A 21,555-nucleotide genomic window follows, 5' to 3' on the forward strand; every position below is an offset into this window, starting at 1 on the left:
CCGAGCTCTGGAAGCGCTTCCACGAGATCGGCACCGAGATGATCATCACCAAGGCGGGAAGGTAACGGGAACCCCGCGGGGCCGCCGCCCGGGCTCTCCCGGGGCCAGGCGGGCACAGGACGGAGGGCAAAACACGGGGGGACACCCCACACCCCACACCCCCAAATTTACGAGGCAGGTAGATGGCGATCGTTTTAAGTGGGCGCGGGAGGATGTGGCGTTTGGGGCTTCCTGCTCGTGAGGGCGAGGTCTGGGAGCACCGTGGGTCCTTCTGAGCGAGGGGAGACTTTTTCCCCCTTTCCAGTGGAGACACGTGGTGAAAACCTGGGTAGTATAAAAGTATCTGAACTTATTAGAAATTACAAAAACATATTTTATTGAACCCATATGCTACCTTCTATGTTTTCAGAGAGGCTTTACTAATGATTGAAACGCAGTCTTAAACAGCACAAAGCAACATTTGTCTTGAGAGAGTCCAGTTGGGGAATTTCTGTTTTATCTTACAGGTGCACTGAAATAACAGCGAAAACTAGTTAACCACAGTCAGGTTTACCCTCCTGCTTATTCAGAAATAACGGAGATAGGATTTTTCTTTCCAGTAACGACTTTTAATTGATTTTTTTATATGTGTATATATGTATATATTTTTTTAAGAACAGCAGCAAACGCTGAATAAACTGGAATGGCTTTCAGGTTTATAAAATGCAGAAAAGTACCTTTCATTAGCTTGCAGCCAGCTTGTCACTAGGACATTTCTTTGTTGGTTTTTTTTTTGGCTTCAAGAATGAACTTTCTTGATGAAAGGCATGCCAAACGTGAGCTAAGAATGCATTTTTATGTTAAAACCGCTGCGTCGGTTAATTACCCCGTTTTCTCCACGCAAGGATCCAAGTCGTGAACTTTTGGTTTTTGTTGGGAGTTTTTTTGAGTGGCTTTTTTTTTTTTTGAGAAATTGCCTCGTAGATTCGTTTCTGCTTTCAATAAAGAAGTTTTACTATACCTTTCAAAGACGGAGTAGCTCTTGCACTTCACCTTTAGTAAGTTGCAGACAGGAAGTCCCGTCTCAATAAAGACCATATTGTTGGGTTACAGCATGGCACGTTGGCTTTTATAACTGCATCCTTGCGGTGTTATAATTGTATCACCGTGGATTTAGCTTTCGAATTTGCTGCTACAGAACTGATACACCGTTTAGCTGCTGTCAGTTGAAACTTCAGTGGCATTTTGCATTTCTGTAAGTATTGCTCTGCCTGCGTGGAGGTGGTGTTTGCGCACCTCCAGAAATAGATTTCTAGCTAATATCTCAAACGGGCTTTAAATGCGCATACTGCTGAAGTAAAGTCTCAAAACCAAATGATTTACTGTCTAACAATAAAGTTGAAATGATGTGGTAATAGCTGTACTCCCAAAGCGTATCCCAAAACATACGAAGCATTGTTCGAGTAAATGCACTTTAGAAATCTGTTTTGACATATCGAATGGGCCATTTCATGGCTATGTAACTATAATCGTCCAAAAGGACTCTGTAGGCTAAAAGGAAGAACGAGAAAAATCCCACGAACCCGTTACTTTTCCTAAACAACCGTTCCGGAGTCTGTTTCATATTAAACATGACCTCTCTCTTTCCATGTTCAGGCGGATGTTTCCCGCAATGAGAGTGAAGATCTCAGGTTTAGACCCACATCAGCAGTATTATATTGCTATGGATATTGTGCCAGTGGATAACAAAAGATACAGGTATGGTGACTTTAAGGCAAAAAACATATGATGCAAGCCATAGGGAGCTTGGCTATTGGAAGAAAACATTAACACTATATAAATTAGCAGAAGGTCGTGTTTAACTCTCCCTCAGATTCCTATTTTCATCCCCATGCATTTAAAAAAAAAAAATTGTGCCAAGTATGCAAAACCAACTAAAACTGCTGTTGAAGCTCTTTATACGTCTGCCTTACGTTGTGTATGTTCAGGTTTTGGCTTTCAGAGAGTGCAGTTCTAGTGCGGTCAGGAAGTGTTATCATGTTTTATTCCTCATCAGGTCAGTGGGAATCATCTCCTATTAACAAATACATATGAAAATGCACATTTTTCTAGCGTTAAATGGCATTAACATTAATAACATTAATAGTATTGACGTCTGTTTTAATGGTGTATAAGCTTTCTTGGTCATACTTCAAATTGATTATATAATTTAACTTAAAAGCTGTTTATCATTCAGATACTTGGCTGCTTAGATTCACAAAGGATAATGTTTCTAATTACGGTTTTTTAAAGAATTAATGGCATTATTGTCTGAGGAATAACGTGAGGAACAAAAGTAGTTGTTCTTCGAACATTTGAGAGTAGGAATTATGTGCTAAAACTCTCACTGTTTCGAGGGCAGTCATGTTTCGAGGCAGCTAGTTGGACTCTGCTGAAACCACTGGTCCTGTAGAAATGTTTGCAGGATTGGGCCCACAGCAGTTATTATTGTGAATTGTAGATGTTTTGTAGGTCTTGCTTTACAGATGCGAGCTTGTGCTCCATAGTAGCCAGGAGGGGCCTGGCCAAGTAGTTCAGGGGAGGCAGGATCAGGTCCTTACCAATTGCTGGTTTGATTGTTTCAACCCTATACTTAGTATAATGTAGGGAAGACCGCTGCAGATTTAATTGTAGAACTAGGAATATTTCAGACTAAGACTAAAAGCTTGGTTCTGCAGGAATGCTGCCTTGTTTCCTAAGCAAACACTGCCCTATGTTTTTTTGCATGTCCTTAGTCCTTTTCTCCTGTGGTGTAGAAGACATTTCTTAGGACCATTTAGATTTTGTGTTTTTCAGCAAGGTGCAGATACCAGTGCTGAGGAAGTCCAGTACATACAGTTAGGGGAGGCTTTTCTGACTGTACCATAGTGGAAAAAAGTGTTTCTTTCTTTGGACCAGGGCAGTGCAGCTCAAATGAAAGCCCTTTTCTTGCTTTGTGTTGCACGTGTGCATTTACTTAGCAATCTAAGCATATCATTCCTAGAAGGTCTGAGCAATTCCTTAATTCATAGAAAAAGGGAGGTAATTATTCCAAATGGAATAAAAATGTTAATATTTAAAATTAAAAAGAGTTACATGGAATATGAGTTGTTTAACCCTCATTTCATTTAAAAAAAAAACAGTTGTAATAAGCTGCATTGTCTGCCTAGTGTGATACGTGGTACCCAGATAACTGAAGTAACTGAACAAAAGTTGTATGAAGGGCAGCATTTTCTTAGTTAAATTTCTGTAATCATGTACTAGTACCACGCCTTTAACCTTCCCACTAAATATTAATGTTTCCCATGTTTTACTTGATTCCACTTTTCATTCTTTGCTGTGCAGCCTATGGTTTTTTTTTTTAATTGCTGACTGTTATTTTAACTTTGGCTGTTCGTGTACAAACTGTCATGCAGATGTTTAGATATGAAAGACACAACAGCAGTCACATAGGGAGCCTAGTCTTTAGCTGTCATAGCAGAGAGCAAAATTAAATGGAAATGAAGAAAATTACAGCTAGGTCTAGATTTCTAGCAAAATTGGACCTTGTTGTAAATACTTGGAAGCTGAAGCTGTTGCTCAAAGTATTTTATGTGTATTTATGACTTTATTTACTTTTGTAGGGAAAGCATGTATTTAGTACAAACCAACAAATATCAAATAAATGAAGAATGTTATAAACAGTTGATTGTGTGATCTGGGGTTGAGAAGTTCTCTCCAGGAGAGAATTTCACCACCATTCTAGATCTTAGTTTTAGACCTTGATAGGAATTGTACGGAGCAATGCACGTATTGGATCATTTTGTTTCCATTTCCAATTAAGTTGTTTGTCTTTTTCTAATAAGGAACTGAATTGTACAAACAAATTATTTGATAAAGTCTTTCTTGTTTTTATTAAAAAATACAGCTGAATTACTGGAATTTTACTATACTTGAAAAAAAAACCTTGAAGTTTTTAATCAGTGCTTTTTAAATTGCCCTGTGAAGTGTCTGCCTTCAAAATAAGTTTTCTACCAAAGCAGGCACTATTTTTATTAGAAAATGACTTTGTCAGCATCAGCCTATCAATTGAAATATGGGCTGTGTTTTTTCATTTTTAAGCCTTTCTGCAATACTCTTCAAGAAAATTAATACGGTCTTGCAGAAATAGCAAGAGCATAGTTTGACAAGGTTTCTTTATTTTTCCCAATCATAATGTTCTTTCCCTTCAATAGCTTTATTTATAGACTCTTACATTAGACTCATCATGTTAAATCTTCCAAATACGGAATTACTACTCAATTTGATAAATGAAGGACTAGATTCTTCGCTATTTGCTGATGCCTATTCAGAGCAGAGCCATAGCAATCAATGAACTGGCACCATCTTAAAGCTCAGTGTGGAGCCTAGTGTTAAGGCTGTTACTGATTTTAAGAAGACTAAGGTCAGATCAGAGTGTTGTTTCTAACCTTGCTGTTGCAGATACCAGAACCACGTTTTGAAACTAAAAAAATTACTTTTATTTATTGTCTTTTTGCATTTTGTTAGTTGATGGGTACTTGCTGTATGTAATGGGCCCTAATTTGTTAATACTGAATGGGTCTGATAAATTATTTGGGGTTTTGCGGTTATAGGTATTTGTTTTCTTTTTATAGGTATGTTTATCATAGCTCCAAGTGGATGGTGGCTGGTAATGCTGACTCCCCGGTACCGCCTCGTGTTTATATTCACCCTGATTCACCCGCCTCTGGGGAGACGTGGATGAGACAAGTGATCAGCTTCGACAAACTGAAGCTTACCAATAACGAGCTGGACGATCAAGGGCATGTGAGTACTTGGTCTTCTGCAGTATTATATGTAGGCACATTGCTCAGCCCTGGAAGACTCTGACGTTCAGCTTCGGGGTGCCAGAAATAGGCTTGACTTTTCAAAGCTGTTTTGGATCTTTACCGTCCAGATCTAAAATCTGCTTACTTTCTGCTCCGATAATTAACTGCTTATTAGAGCCTGCTGTTTTACTCCCCCCTCAAAACCAGAACTCCTTCTGCAAAATAAGACTTTACAAGGCTAAATTGCCTAATACGAAGGGGCAGAATTGCTCTCATGTTTTCCCACCGAGTGTGTTACTTGCAACTTCTGCTATGATCAAAAAGGACGCTTAAATTCACAAGTGGCTAGAAGAAACATTAATAGTGTGTAATAACTTCATGTGAATAAAAATACACTTAACTATTTTCTTAACCTAAACATTTGTGTGAAATCCCATGAGGTGTTAATAATTGCAGTCAAAAACGAACAACATGGGAGCTGGGTTTGCTCCGATAATGATTTATTACATACCTTATGAAGCAAGACCCTTTCACAGCTGAGGCTCATTACTTCTGAAAAAACTGGCGAAGACGTATGCAGTATGAGTGTTCTGTTTGCAAGTTCTAAATTGTTTAGTTATGACATTATCTAATGTGACAAAATGTGTTATGTTAATATTTCCTTTTCTCTTCAAAACTGTTGAAACATGACAGATGTAAGCCAGTATCTTTCCAGCAATCCCTAAAATAGTTTTACTTGACACCTTAGGAAATAATTAAAAAATGAGAATTGTTTTTAGTCAGGGTGAAGTCTTTAATTTTGCAAAATCCCATAACTAAATGGCAAATGTTGGCTTCCTTTCAGAAGGATCATCGAGTTCCAAGTGGTAGAGTTTTAAGATGTTGGAGGCTAGTTCTGAGACAGGATGTGGATTCCATTGTCCTTAGCGTAGCCCGATTTATTCACCAGGATACTTTCTGCTTCATGGAAGGGAGTGAAAGAAAATGTACCTGGCACAGAGTACAAAGATACTACATGTATCTTCCAGGATAGTTGTAACACTGTGACATTAAGCCAGGTATTTTATCAACACACAGTCCAAGTTTAAGTACAAGATTTTTTTCCCGTTTGTGTTTGCAAAGAGGATTAATGTGAGACGCCGGTCAAATTGTGCAGGAGCTACAACTTCTATGTTACAGAGGCAGGAATACAGAAAACTGGCTGGACTGAGCTAGCAAATGTGGTAACAAGGATAAAAAGCCTCCCTTTCCTATAATACTGTTCATAATTTTATTGCATTCTGCCTTAAAAAGAACGTGGGGGTATTCACGTCTCTTACGTTAGCGGGACTTTTCTTTAGGCTCCTAAGAAAGACGTTTTCTATTGCTCCTTTCCAGAACTACAGTTACGGGGTCTCATTTGGCAGTGTCCACTTGAGTTAAGGTTAGCCCACGTAGTTCCCTTCATTTCCCCAGCCTTCGTGTATTTGTGACTCTTCTTGGATGGGGGAGTTGCTTCCTCTGAGTCCTGAGTCTATCGTAAGGGCTTTAAAAAGTGAAGTGGATACGAATGGGTAAAATGTCGCTTTTCCAACGGAGAGCAGGCCAGCTGGATTTTGTACTCACTCATTTCAGAGGGGTGATACGTGGGTACTTTAGTCCACCCCTGCACTTGCAGTCGCAAACTGCCCTGTGATAAAATCTCAGCTATGTAGAGAATTGTATTGCCGTATTTTTCCATCCCAGATCTTAGCTTTGTTTTTATTCTGAACTGAAACCTGTGTAATGTACACAGCACGCCATTATTCATAATGTGGGGGGGTATAAATTTTCTGGTCTTTAGTTAAGTGTTTCGATTTGGAAACTAGTGAAGCAAAGCCCTAGTACAGTGATTTGAGACACATTGAACTGATTCAGAGCTATGGCAGCACCCCTCCTCCCCAAAATGGAAATTTTAGCATTAAAATAAAAGGACAAAAGAAGGATGACTGTAAAATAATTTCGTATTTCTCAAATCTGGGAAATTGCAAACATGTCATTCATAATTACCAGAAAAGGCAAAAGCAGAAAGCAGAAAAGTGTCTCTTCCAATGGGTACATTTTTTCTTTTAAAGCTATGGTAGTGTGGAATGCTGTATTGAAAAAGCTATGTAGCCTCTGAATGCCTCCAGCAATAATGGAAAACGAATAATCATATTTTGTGATGAATATAAAAACCAATTGTTTCTCATAAGCAGGAAGGAACCATTTTTCTCAAGAGGGTACCAGGGGAGGGACGGGGAATTGCAAGAGCTAGGGGTCAAGGCTGTACTGTCCCTCGAATACTTGTTTTTACATCAAGTGTTCTGACTCTCCCACTGCTGTATGGGAGATGGAGTATATTTTAGATGATTAGAAGGTTAGAGGTTTTTTCCCCTCCTTCTTGGGCAGAATGGCTCAGAGAAACTTTGGTGGGATCTCCACACTCTGCCATCGCTTCTCCGGTAGTTCAAGCAGTGTCGGGCTTTAGCTGTTGTTCTTTGGGCGTGCTTTCCGTGCTGACTGGTTCTGGGGCTTTAATTCTTCTCAAAATTGTTCCTTTTTTCTTCCTGTGCTCCTCAGAGGCGCAAGCTTTTGCAGAGTTTTTCTGTTAAAATCCCAGGGCTCGGTTTTGATCTTGCAGGTGTGCAGGTAGGGAGCTCACATGAGATCAACCCAGAGCCCTTTACCTATTCCAGAGTATTAATTCTCAGAATCAGTGAGAGAAGTGACCCACGTCCATGGGAGTGGGAACAGTATTTGCAAACAGATGCTAAGGTCGTATTCCTGTGCAGTATTTATATTGTGGTAGTAGTTCGCGGCAGCCAGCTCCCCTTGCATCGCGTTGGCCTGGGATTAGCTTCTTGTGAAAGGAGATCAGCCACCTCTAAGAAAACTTGCTTCGCTGCTCGAACGCTTTCCGGGCTTCTTGCTGCCTGCTGCTATTTTCATCAGTATTTTGAGTGGGAGTTTGTGATGATGTAACTTTATAGCGCTGTTCTGTGAAGACATTTTGAAGTACATTTGCACGTAGGACACTCTCTGATACATGGGTTCCACTTGCAGGCTGAGGAGATCAAGCAAAATTTGTAAGGATATGTTTTCCTTGTGTGTTTTTGATCTCAGAAGGGAGTCCCAGCGTGAATTCCGTACTTCGGAAAGATTGTGTGCTTATATAGGCATTAAGGCCCGATGGCGTCATTAAGACACATACTGTGGCATTTGTGTCTTTCTGAGTTGTGATGGTAAGGAAAAGTAAACCTGCATTTTGCAGTTGACACTGAGAAGTGCGTGGTCTGGGCACTCTTTGTTAATGCCTCTAATCCATCTCTCATCTGTGGAGTAAGTGCTGCATTGTAAACGCAGTCTCTCCCTCTGGCTGGTTAGAGCTGGCTGATTTTTCTATTTTGATGCAGTTTTTAATCTGAATTTCAGTAGAGGGGAAAAGTCAATATTTTTGATGCCATTTTCCATGCTTTTCAACTGAGTATTTTTTGATGCAGAGCAACATCTTTTAACTTTTAGTGAAAATGGGGCTGTTAGCGTGTTAATTGTTCCTTGGTGGTTGGTTCTTTTTTTTTTTCCCCATTTGAAAGTGGGGTGAGGCTGAAAGCAGAGGCAGACTGTTACTCTGCCCAGACTTGGCTCCAAGTAGCTAGCTCTGCTTACAGTCAATGGGTAGTTATATGTTCTTGTCACAATGAAAAGCTGGGAAACATCAGCATTTGCACTTGCAATTTTTGTCTTTGTGAAGAGGCATGGTCCTCAGTCCCACACACTTCCCTGACTGCAGAAAGCCTGAATGCGTGGGCTTTGCAGGGAGGATAAAGGAGGTTTTTTGGCAAAAAACAGTGGCAAGGTAAGGACCGTGCCAGTGGTGGGGAGGTGGCTGTGTAGTCTGTGCACCGCCGAGCTGCCGGAGGATTGGCATCTCCCCTGCAAAAGAGTATCGGGCCCTCGCTTATTCTGGCTGTGATGGTTGTGCCATGGTGGTGCCTGAGCTTGTGGTCAGCTCTGAGGCCTCATCATGGCAACATCTCTCAAAAGCCGTATTGCGAAGGGAATCCCAGCTTTGTGTATCTGCAGGTGCATTGGCCACCTTTGCTCTGCCAGGCTGTTGCCTTGCCCTGCTGCTTACCTGTGGGCTCCCTGCTGCGGCACCTTCCGTCTGATAACGATGTCTTGACAGCTGCTGTGGTCAAAGTGTAATTTTACCTTTGGTGGGAGAGGTTTATTCCCCCCCCCGAAGTGTTTTCGTCTTGCCCTTTTAGGGATTTATAGAGAGAGGCAGGCTCTTCAGTTGTGAGTTGAAAGTTATGCCAGTTGGTGTTTGGCATTTGGTGGGACTTCTTCGGGTTGGGGTTTTTTACTGTTGGCTTTGAAGGGTATGAAGGGAAAGTTGCTGCCTCTGCAGGTAAACTGTTAGATCCCGTTTGTGCTGTTAAAGGTGCAAGCGCTTAGCTTTCTCTTCACAGTAGCTTTAGGTGATGCTTAGATTAATAGAGCTATACGGTTTTTGGAGTGGGTGTTACATCTCCCTCTCCTTTTATGTCCTATCTTCATAGTGTTGCTCTTTAATTCACCAGGGCTCTGCAGTTATGTATTATTTTTTAGAATTCAGAGTCCTGATCATTAACAAAGATCCCATTGTACAAGGCACGGTACAAAATGCAGAAAAAAAAAATTCTTGCTATGGATTCGCTAATCGTCTAACAGTGTGTCAGCACAGGAAATTTCAGTATAGCACAGAGCCAAACCAGGTTGCTCTTAAGAGCTGACAAGGATCAGTTTAGCTGTAACAGCCACCCAGATAAGGAGTGGGAGGTGTTCATCTCCATGCTCCTGTGACTTCACTTGTTCTGATACATGAGCAGAACTATTTGTAGCTGCCTAGGTTATCATTGCGTACAGTCAAGTCTGCCGTGTAGGCAAGCGGTAGTTTGCACCGCAGAGCTGATGGGGTGAAATAATTGGGGTGGGAGCAGAATGTGGCATGCTCCGTGGCACCCAGGCAAATGGCAAGGCACAGAATAGCTTTGAACAGTGGAACGGAGCTTTTCTTGATCATTTTTTTCTGTTGCACCAGTACCTCCCCTGGCATCGCTGGCTGTTCACAAGAAAATAGGGTCGGGACTGTGCTGTCCTCTCTACATTTTCATTTTTTAGATCTTTGCCAGCAGAGAACTGAAAGGAGTGTTGTGAAAGAGAATACACATTTGCATGATAAAAATCTTGCTCTGAGCAAGATTTCAGAAACTGGGAAAAGGCTTCGTATGAGAGCATCCATAGGGCACTCCCTGAGCAAATTAATTGGAGCCTGTGATGTCATTGTCAAAACCTTACTTACAGCCTAATAAACTCCCTGATTATCCACTAACTTGGCTTATCCAAAACGGGGTCATGTCATCTGGCCAGGACCAAGTGTATTAAACTAGCCAAACTCTAGTTGATCCAAATGAATGTAATGTCCTCTATGTCATTTGGATGAATGAACTTCCATGGTGTCTGGCATAGGGGCTCTGTCGGGTGCCTGAGCACATGCACATTCTGAGGCTACTCAAGGAGCAGGAAATTAAAAAGTTGATTAGTGGTTCCACAGGCCAATAGCCATAGGACTATTTATTTATTGAGTTACTCATTTCTTAGGCCTTCCAACAATAATAGTTGAGCTTCCAATTATTTTTTTGTTGAAATCTTCTATTTTAGTAGTGGTTATCTGAAGTGGGGTAAAATAGAGGAAAAATTCTGTATTTTAAATCTCCTCTAAAATTTGGGAGCAATAGCAAGAGGTATTTTTGTGTTTAATTTTATGCACCATGAGTTCATATACCTCTCATTTATAATTTATTCTTAATTGAGGTTTTGTATGCTGAGAGGTGTTTGTGTATTGATATTCATTGTGTTATGAATCTAAGGTTATTAACACTTTAGAGTTTTGGATTTTGGTGTTACTTTACTCTAAGTCTCTGCTTCTTCAGAGTGTGAGAGTCTCAGCTTGTGTTCAAAACAAGGTATGTTTCCAGCCTTTGAGATATCAGGAAAAAAAATTGCTCCAAGCATATCCCGAAGGTTCCAAAAACAAAAGGCAAATGCTGCTGCCCTTAATCCTGTTAGATCAAATCCAGGCTCCAGTAGAAAAAAGTGACAAAACTTTCCTAATTCCAGTGGGACCAGGACTTCACTCCCTTTTTTTTTTTTCTTTTTTTTTTTTTTTTGAGTCAGTCTCAGTTGAGCCAGTCTCTGAATTTGGAGCTCCTCAGTGGTAATTTTTAAATGCTTAGGGTTGGCAATAACATAAATGCACAGGGATTAGACTACTGTAATAAGAACCTTCAGAGGTTAAAGAAAACATTTGATTTCCAGTAAGTGGCATGGTAAACACATACCGTAATCTGTTCCAAAAAGCTATTAGTCCTGAAACAGCAGGGTGTCCTTTCTAATAAATGTTATCTTTTTCCTTTCATGACTGCATAGATTATCCTTCACTCTATGCATAAATATCAGCCTCGTGTCCACGTCATCCGAAAAGACTGTGGAGATGATCTGTCCCCCGTCAAGCCTATCCCTTCAGGAGAAGGGGTGAAAGCCTTCTCCTTTCCAGAGACAGTTTTCACTACTGTCACAGCGTACCAAAATCAACAGGTAACTTGGGCTTTCTGCTTAGCACTTTACGGGCTTTTCAGAGTAGACCAGGGAAATGAGAGATAGGAGAAAAGCGGATACTTTTTATTATACCACTTATTAAAAAGCATTGTCTAAACCCTTTTTGTGTCATGAGTAGCTTTTACTAGTAGTATTGCAGCAGCGCCTGGAGGCTATAGCTGAGACTTCAGGGCATGTGGGCTAGATGCCGCATGTAAAAAGTTGTTCTTATTGTGGTGATCATACAGTCTAATTAGCATAGTTAATGTTGTCTTAATTATAAATACAGCATTGAAACACAAGGCAAAGAATAGTCTAATTTTTAAAGGTGTTTTTGTACCTTTAATTGTAGATACATGTCTAGATAGAATTTTTAAAGCACTTTTGTTCCTGACTCCAGTGATTTCAGAAATCCCAGGACCTTAACAGAGAAGCTGAGGTCTGAAGAAAGTTGCAGTCGTTTTCATTAACTGCATTCAGCGTATATTATTAACGGCAATTTATCTGGGTCCACACAGATTCAAAGTCAAAAGTAAACTGCAGGTTGTGTGACTCCAGTGTTTGGCTCTTATTACCACTTGCTTAAGTATTAACATACATAGTGACACCATAGTTAGTGTTGTGACATTTTGTTAATTCCACGTAAGTTACTGCAGCTATATTTTTGGAAATTACGTATGCCTTGCTATCTTTACAAAGAGAACAGCAGGAGGGCCGTGTAAATACTGAAATATAATTATTTCATACCTATCCCATTTATTTAAATAAATTACAAGTATTTTAGGGGGTGTGTGCTGTTGTTTTTATGGAGGATAATAGTCTAGAGATAATCTCTCTTTTCACATTTCCTTCTTGACCCATACAGAAATAAAATTTAATTTAAATTTTATTGCAGTTAGGCTGTATACTCTCTTAGGTGAAGAATGACATTCTTCAGAATTTTTCTCAGGATTTTTCTCAAGAATTCCAGCCTGCCATTTGGTAGCATTAAATACCTATTAGCTTCTCTGGGGATTTGCAAAAATAATGATCAGAAGGCTGGCCCTTATTTTGCTGTGTTTCAGGACAATCATCTTAAACCATACAAACATGAAGATGTTTCTACTCCACTGTCAGCTTAATTCTGTCAGGATAGTAATTTGATGTGTTGCTTAGCCAAATTGTCAGGTAATAATTTCTTCAATCATCTTCACAGATAACTCGTCTGAAGATTGATAGGAATCCATTCGCCAAAGGGTTTAGAGATTCGGGACGTAACAGGTAGGTGTTGGGGAAGGAGGTGGGCTTGTTACTGCTGACAGAATCAGTTTGTGAAGGCTGGTAGAGGGGAATACCTGTATTTACAGACAAATTAGTCTGGGGACTCAGACTCCCTGCTGCAGCACTTAGGTTTCCCAGTAATGTTCTCTGTGGTGGGCTCCTGTTCCTACTTCTCTAACTATCTAGGTCAAGAATGGGTTGGCACATGGCTTGACTCATGTACTCGGGTTTCCTTTCGGTGGAAGCGGCAGCATACCACGAAGGCTGCAAATGGAAATAATGCATACTCAGGTCTGTGATTTCAAGCTGCTCCTGAAATCTCTTCTTTCTCCTGGCTGGAGACACAAATTGCAGATGCCAGTGTCAAACTATAAGCCCAGGCTTTCTTGCACATAAGTGGCATTTAGTATGCATGAATGGCTCGTTGTTTTCTCTTAAAGGAGGAGAAACTAAGTTGCCTCTTACAGTAACCTTACCTTTAGTACACTTGCCTAGGAGGTGGGAGACCTGTGTTCAAGTGTCTCTTTAGCCTAAGGAGTTTTAAATCCACTTCCTAGGTGAGTGCCTTTTCCACTAGGCTATAGATGACCTTGAAACGAGCCTGGTTTCCACCTTTTCTGTTGAGGTTGGACTGATTAATTGCTTGTTCTCTCTTGATCCACAAATCTTTCAAAATAGCAATGGGGAATCTGACTAGTGCAAAGTGGAGACTTGGGTCTAGTCCCTGCTGCCAGTACTGATGACGTATTTTATCCAAAGACTGTTTAATGCAAAATACTTAAGCCTGTTATGAATTGTATGTTAAACCATTTCAGCTAAAAAAAGCAGCATTTAATTGTGGTGCATATTATACATAAGTTCCAGTGACCACATTGCGTTTGGTGTCTACAGCTGCTATATTTATGACCTAGCCTTGCAGAGAAGGGAGCAGGCTGTGTGCTGGTAGGAATGCTCAGAGAGTATCTTTTGGTAGCTGCTTTATTGAGCTTCTCTTTTAGCAGAGGCTACAGCATTAAAGCCTGTTTTGTGCTTCCGCCTGAGTGACATAAATGCTGAGACTGGACAGCAAATGAGAGTAGTTTTTAGAAGATGAACAATTATAGAAGGGGTGGGGTAGTTGTAAAGATTTACAGGAATTCATTGTAAGTATCTTTTCAGCTTGCACTCTGCATTTTCTGCTGTCTAAGATTTTTGTCTTCTAGCAAGAAACAAATTAAGTGAACAGTAACTTCCAGATAAATGCAGTGACTGAAGAAACAAAACATGCTGTGTGTACTTGGGGAAGAAAAGAGTAGCCATACATGCCTTATTTGACAGCTCTCCATAGGCAGTGTCTCTGCTATGCACGCTTTTTGCAGAGCTATAAAATAAGTACTAAGAAGTCTCCTAAGAAGTGTGAAACTCTGACTCCTCTGTAATTTCTGAGTTTAAGTGGAGCTAGAATTTTTTTGATAATGTTATATGAAACAAGAGAAGATGCCCTTGAAAATAGGAGGAAAGAATTGTTCAGACACCAGTTTTGAACTGGATTTAACGTGACAGGACAATCCTGGACATCCCCTACCTGAGGACGATGTAGGTGCAGTAAGAGTACTGTATCTGCAACCGTGCAAATCCAGTTGTAAGACTAGGCATATCCAGAGAGGTTTTTTGGTTTGGCTGCTAGGAGTAAGTTTGGTTCGGGCGTTAGAAAAAAAGCAGGATATTTTAATTGAAAGACAGTTACAGTTTATGGAAATGGATTAGGAGGCCAGTCCTGTAGGAAGGGCTAGCCTCTGTAAAATGTTTCAGAACTGGCTTTAGGTGAGGTATGGATGCTTTTAGTGTAACAAACACACTTGTTACAGAAGTGACTCTGCAAACTCTTGTCCATTGCAAATTGGTGTACTGAAGTCAGTGTTGCTGTCTTCTGTGATAGGCTCTGTGGTACTGCATAAGTGTGTTTGGGAATGCAGCTCAGGGTTTTAATTATTGAGGAAAATTTCTTTTTTTATTTAAATTACTTGTTTACTCAGTTGATTATTAATCTACTCTGTTGCTAAATATTGAAATTAAATGTTAAGCTTCTGTTATCTTCATTGTTCTGGCTGGTGTATTTATCAGCAAGGCATTTTAGTCTGCAACAAAAGTGTAAAAATATACTGTGGTACCATTGTATATCCAATTTTTCAATATTGCTTTAATTATTGCAGCTATCTCTACTCTGCACTGCTGCATGCAATAATTCTGTTTAATTAAAAATATTCCCTTTCAGGTCATTCCTGTTCAGTCCCACAGGCTATTTTATAGAAATCAGTAGCTTCACCTTTTAAAAGCATTCCCTGTGCATTTGCAAAGTGCAACAGAATTTATGTGCTGAGAATAGTTTCATTCTTCAGTTAGGCCTTAAGTTTGACCCTATAAAAACTTTTACTCAGGAAAGGACCAGAATTTCTCCCTTTAAATACTTCAGGAAAAACATAACTGTTTTGTTAAATAAACTTGGCCATTTGATAGCGCAAATTAGGGTGGTGATAAAATGTGGAAATTGTTCGAAGGCATCTTGTATAAATTATCGCCTTGGCTGCACTCCTCCAGGAGGCGGCTTTTATCTTCACTTTAACTAGAAATGAAAATTCACCATTACTGCAGAAAATGAAGGCTATCTTTTTAGTCCAGGTTCAGCTAATAAATACTTTATAAATGTTTCATGACATACATTTGTGATCCTGCTGGAAATGCAATGGGGAAGAAGCAATATCAGAAGAACATGTTGGTAGCTTCAAATTGGGCTATTTGCATAATTCGAGTTTACAGAGTGCCGCTGCTCAAAGGCAAGGCCACTTGTATTTGGTGTGTGCCTGATTCTGACACTTAACAGGCTTTTGGGGCCCAGCAGCCAAAAATAACAGCAAAATAATACCTCTGAGGTGCATTATTCTTAAAATTATGTCAGAAAACAAACGAGCCTTTACCTTCAGGAAATAGAGATTCTGCTGAATACTGTCTGCCGTGATTGTCTACCCAGTTATTTCTATTTTGTCATGACACTGTTGAAAGAAAATGACAGAAGATTTTTAGTTTCTAAAGGCATTTTTCTCAGCACATAACAACCAAAGCACAAACTGTTTTATACATTTTAGTAGCAAAAGAGCTGTACATGAATGCCTTGCTCATGTTGTGAGTGTGATTTTCCAACTCCATTGGTAATGACTGGGAATCCTGTTTTAATGGAAGTTATCAGTGGATCACCTTTATTCTAGGCAGAAATAAGAGATCATCCCTCTGGCAGTTAGAACAGTTGCTCTTAAGGAAATGTTATACTAGGAAAACATTTAACGTCATTTTAGCCAAGTATTCCCCCATCAAATAACCCTCCCAAAAAGGCCAAAACCATTGAAATAGAGAGCCAAACTCGTGGAATTGGGAAACTCTTTGCGTGCTGCCAGCCCAGTGGCTGCAGATCACAGTGATCTCATGGATAAGGATGTAAGGCTCTTTTCTAAAAAGCAAAATGAACTTCAAAAGAATCCTGAAATGTTACTACTTTGTATATGTTTCTGAGGTAAAGTATCCACAGACATGTGACAAAATACAGCTTTCTTTCACGACACCATGATGTTTTTGTTCTAAATAGAATGGGACTGGAAGCTCTGGTAGAGTCTTACGCCTTCTGGAGACCTTCGCTGAGGACACTTACATTTGAAGATATACCTGGGATACCCAAACAAGGTAACGATCGTCTTTGTGTTCTTTCAAAATAAAAGTGCATGAAGATAAAGATTCACCCATAGTGCTTTATGCAAGTCTAGGTAAGTGTGACTTGCAGAGAAAAAGCAACCAACCAACACCAGTGCAGGCCATCACCTCTCATCAGAGTTATTCTAAGTTAGAAAACTAATGCTAACTTAAGCACTGTGGCAATAAAAATGTTAGGTTGGAAAGATAAATCAGATCATATGTGGAGGAGAATGCTGGTTATTTAAGGATGGAATAACCTATTCTTTGGCATTATGCTCTGGTTAGATACACAAGGTAGAGATCATTTATAGACGACTTCCGTTGTACACATCCAAACTCCAATGTAGGAATTACTTGTGTGTTTAAGAGAAAAAAAAAAGGAATGAGAGAAGAAATGACCTCTTAAATAATGAATAAATAGTAGCAAGCTTAATTGGGTTTCTTCCTTGGAAAGCCTTCTTGATTCTTAAAGACCTAAAAATTGTTCAGTAAAAGTCCCAACAAACTTTATCTGCATCCTAGAGCTTGAAAGAATGGACCTCCTCTCCATTTTGCTTTTTCCTGCTCCCCAGTCCATAACCTCTTGGTTTCCGCTTTCCCATCATACAGGTAGTGCTGTGAGGGAGAGGGATATTTAAATGGCCTGTTTGGACAGAGAGGGGAGTCTCTGTACTCTTTTCTGAGTTCCTTTATTTCCAGAGTACCCCAATACATATAGAAAACCTCTCACCCTTTTCCCAACTAAATCAGGCATACTGCTCCTGATTCTTCACATTTCCTGCTACCAAATTTACAAACATCCTACCTGCTTTCTTGATAATGTATTGCAAAGTCATTAAGCGTCTTCAGAGCAAAAATCCAGAAGATACAGAAATACACAGAAATTACTTTTGTCAATTTCTCCTTAGCCCACTCCTTTGAGAAATCTTGAGCATCAGTGCTTGATGTGGGCAATTAAAAAGGAGTTTTTGTGCCAAGTCATAGATATGTTGGATGAGGGTTGGCAGAGTTTTGGGTGGGGCATAGGGGTGAGGGACAGTCCTCATAAAAAAGGCCTGGAAAGTGAAGTCAGCATCAGACGTGAAATACCTTGTCAGACTGTGTAAGACTGAAAGGCACCTCACTAGGAAGTTAATCCATCTAGGAGACAGACCAGCTGTATTGCCCTGTTTGTATGTAGCAGCACTGTTTGAGAGCAGGGGAACTGCTGCCATGAGCTGCCTGCTTCCTTTTCTTCTGTTGCCTGAGGTTAAGGAGCTTGTTGAAGTTACTGTTGATGTTCAGAGGATGGGAACTGGGATCCTTGCAAAATCTTTAGTCGTCTATACCTTGCACAGTAGGGTGGTTTAGAGACTTGCTGAAAGAACCCATTAGAAATTTGTCCTGGTTATTAATGCTGGAAGTGCCCATCTTCAGGTAGCGGAGGTGTTGACGTAGATTTGAAGAAAAATAAGTATGCCTTGCACCAGGTTTTCTAGAATGTGACAGTGTCTCATGGTGCTTTGAGCTTGTGGTGTCCTATCAACAGAGCAAGAAGCAGCAGTCAGAGTTCACTAATAATGTATTTTTCTTTTTACTAGCTTACCTATGAGGAAAACCTGTTAACTTATTGACATTGTGTATCTCTTTGCAGCATCAAGCTGCATTCACAAACAGGAGAGTCTTCCTTGTTAAGTGCCTTCCACCTGGGAGACGGTGAAAGGTGCAAATTAGTTTTTCTACGTTCATTTTTCAGGGAGATACAATCTCTAAGAAAAGGAAGTGTTTCTTGCAGCTGGGAAGCTTTCAGTCCTAAGAAAAGGCTTCACCTGTAGCAAGCAGTGCATTTTCAGGAGCATTCAGCACTGGTATTTGTCATGTAAAGAGTTCTGATATCAGTAAATGAACAGTTTGCAGTTTGCTGCAAACCTAAACCTCCACCTACCTGTTCCAGAAATGAAGCAGCCATGCACAGTACTCAGCCTACGCTTTTCCTGAAGTTATTCTGAATTTTTTTTTCTCAAGTTTTTTTGGTTTGAAGTTGGAAGGTTTTTTTCTGAAGTTTTATTCTGAAATTTTGTTCTGAAGTTGTGAACTTCCCTGAACCTGTTGAACTGTGGGAGCCTCTATCATTTGAGTTAAGGAGCCTATTCCTGACAGTCAGGCACAGATTGCTTCAAATGCACTTGGGTGTACCAAGAGCATTGACAACACAAAATTTGTCATTTTGAAGGAGGCTTCCTGTGATGTGGTACGCACTTGGCTACATCTTAGCTGCCATGCAATTTCCTTCCAGTGTCAAATAAAGAGTAGTTAACATTTTGGGCAGGAGCTCTAAGTATTGAGTGATGGTTGCGAAAGCATAACTTACGTTCTCTTTCTTGGTCAGGTTGTTTCTTTAAAAATATGCATGTGCCATACACACACACACCCACACAGCCGCTGCACACGTATGTACAATATTTTTTGAATAAATTTGCGTCGTGTTTCATTTCGAGGGTTGTTATAAAAGACGAAGGTCTCGATCTGTTGCCTAGGAAGTGAACCTTTCCCAATGTGCTTCTTACATTGTAATATTCTCTTCCAGGAAACACAGGTTCCTCTACTTTACTCCAGGGATCTGGCAGTGGAGTGCCATCTACCCACCCTCACCTTTTACCGGGTTCCCCTTGCTCATCTCCAGCCTTCCACCTCAGTCCCAACACTAGCCAGCTCTGTAGCCTTGCTCCAGCTGACTACACAGCTTGTGCCCGCTCAGGCTTGACCCTGAACAGATACAGCACTTCTTTGGCTGAAACCTACAACAGGCTCACAAACCAAACCAGTGAGACGTTTGCACCCCCGAGGACTCCCTCCTATGTCGGTGTGTCGAGTAGCACAACTGTGAATATGTCTATGAGTGGCAACGATGGGGATGCATTCAGCTGCCCGCAGACTGGCTTATCTATGCAGATTTCAGGGATGTCTCCACAGCTCCAGTACATCATGCCATCCCCATCCAGCAATGCCTTCACCACTAATCAAACCCACCAAGGCTCCTACAACACGTTCAGACTGCACAGCCCCTGTGCGCTCTATGGATATAACTTTTCCACATCCCCTAAACTGGCTGCCAGTCCTGAGAAAATCGTTTCTTCCCAAGGAAGTTTCTTGGGGTCCTCGCCAAGTGGAACCATGACGGATCGGCAGATGTTGCCCCCTGTGGAAGGAGTGCACTTACTTAGCAGTGGGGGGCAGCAGAATTTCTTTGACTCTAGGACCCTAGGAAGCTTAACACTCTCGTCTTCTCAAGTGTCTGCACATATGGTTTGATGAAGCCTTTAAGTAAAAGTACAGTATGTTTGGTGTCTACAATGTATTTCTTTTGGAATATGAAAGGACACTCGATGTAGCTTGTAAAGTGTGTGTATATATAATATGAGAGGAAGTTTCACTGAATTTTTGACTTGTTTGTGGCCAGATTATTCTCCTATTTTGAGTTACACAGTTTGCTGCAGCGCAGACTGCTTTAGTTTTCTGGTATAATACACTTAGTTGTATAACACGTTGGGACATATGCAACAAATTAAGACTTCCTCCCCTTTCCCCCTCCTCTGTTCTAACCCCTTTAAAGAATGAAATGACACTTGGAGTATTAAACAACACAAACAAGCCCACTTACATTTCCTATAGTACTAGCGAGTTTCTTTAAAACATTCATACAATGATAAGCTGATGCACCAAAGGCATTTTACAAGTTTCTTCTCTGTTATAAGGGATATGAAGGGTATTTGGACTTTTAAGCATTAAGCATCAAGCATCCAGCCTAAAATAGAAGTTTAGCTAATGGATTATTTACAAAGTAAACGGAAAGATTAGTTTGCCTTCTCATGATATGCTGTTTTTAGCTTATCAACGGCACGGCATTCTCACTAGGATTTTTTTTTTTTTTTTCAGCATTAGTCTAGTTTTATGATTAGGTATTTGAATACAAATAATGCATATTCAAACTGTGGTCATAGGAGTAATTTAAACGAACAGCAGAAGCAGTGGCATTCCTTGGTACAGAATGAACTTCAGGGTACTTATTTTTGTCAAAGGAAGGACTTGATGCATTTTTTTCTCCATAAATATTGCCTTTAAGACATTTACTGGACAGTAGGATATTCTAATGTATCTTTGTTTTTGTATCTTTACTTTTTTAAAGGAAAATGCAGGTTTGATTTAGAAAAAAAGCAAGCAGAATGAGAAATTCCATTATTGGTTTTACCCACTTGTGTGTGTGTGTTGTGGTTTGGGTTTGGGTTTGGTTGGTTTTTTTTAATAAGGGCAAAAAGTCCTACATCCTCAGTATTTCATAAATACATTTCCTGTATCAATTAGGCAGATGACCCAGTTTGCCCGTAAGTGTTTCTGGAAGGAGAACTTTGTCGTAGCTGCCTCCCTTCTGCTCTGTTTCTCAATCAGTTTTTACCCTGGAATTGGAGACATTCCCTTCCTTCCCAGTTCTGGTTTTAAATGGCACTTGTAAGAATGCAGATCACAACGTGCTCCTGACCAGGCTTCTCCAGAGTGACAAGGATACGGGGAGAGACTTGTCACGGTGAAATATCTGCCTTCATCTGCACCTGCACAGCCCCGGTGTGCATCACTCCTGCTGCGAAAGCTGCCTCTCAGCTGCCCGCTTGTTGGAGCTGAACCATGGAGGTTGTGGAACAGATTTTAATGCTTGAGAGAACAGGTCGTCTTCAACAGTACGCTAAGCCTCCTTTATACTGTGCAGGTGATGTAAAGGCATTATAAAGTGGGTGCAGTGTAGTTAAAAATGCTTTCCTGGTCAGCGTTAAAGGAGAATAAGGCCTTTCAGATTTTACATTATTCTCTGTTAGATTTTTTTGGTGAAGGTGGATTGTCGTGTTTCTCAGGAGTTCCTATGTCTCTTCTGGCAAACAGTGGGCTTAACCACTCCCACTTCAAGAAAGACTCATTGCAGCTAATATTTCTTTGGTGGGATGGAGATAATCCATGCAGAAACAGCCCTCTCGCTATCTCCTCTTACCATTTGGGAATAGAAGAGAAACCACAGCAGTCTTTAAGCCTGTGCTTGGAGAAGGCTTTATTTCTATTAGTTACATATTTGTTTATGTTAGAGAAGACACATATAAAGTTCTCA

General features: G+C 40.4%; 1 protein-coding gene across 1 annotated transcript; it reads left to right on the forward strand.

The window, feature by feature from the left end:
* The first annotated feature begins 6 nt into the window (after positions 1-6).
* TBX18 (T-box 18) lies at positions 7-19,816 on the forward strand. The gene is made up of 7 exons (XM_010565734.1): positions 7-61; positions 1,636-1,737; positions 4,632-4,803; positions 11,277-11,444; positions 12,640-12,704; positions 16,321-16,415; positions 18,991-19,816. Exons 1-7 carry the CDS (start codon positions 39-41, stop codon positions 19,713-19,715), a joined length of 1,350 nt encoding a protein of 449 aa, XP_010564036.1. The 5' UTR covers positions 7-38; the 3' UTR covers positions 19,716-19,816.
* Positions 19,817-21,555: the final 1,739 nt, after the last annotated feature.

The sequence above is a fragment of the Haliaeetus leucocephalus genome, unplaced genomic scaffold, assembly GCF_000737465.1.
Source record: "Haliaeetus leucocephalus isolate CR32 unplaced genomic scaffold, Haliaeetus_leucocephalus-4.0 Scaffold195, whole genome shotgun sequence".
NCBI lineage: Eukaryota > Metazoa > Chordata > Aves > Accipitriformes > Accipitridae > Haliaeetus > Haliaeetus leucocephalus.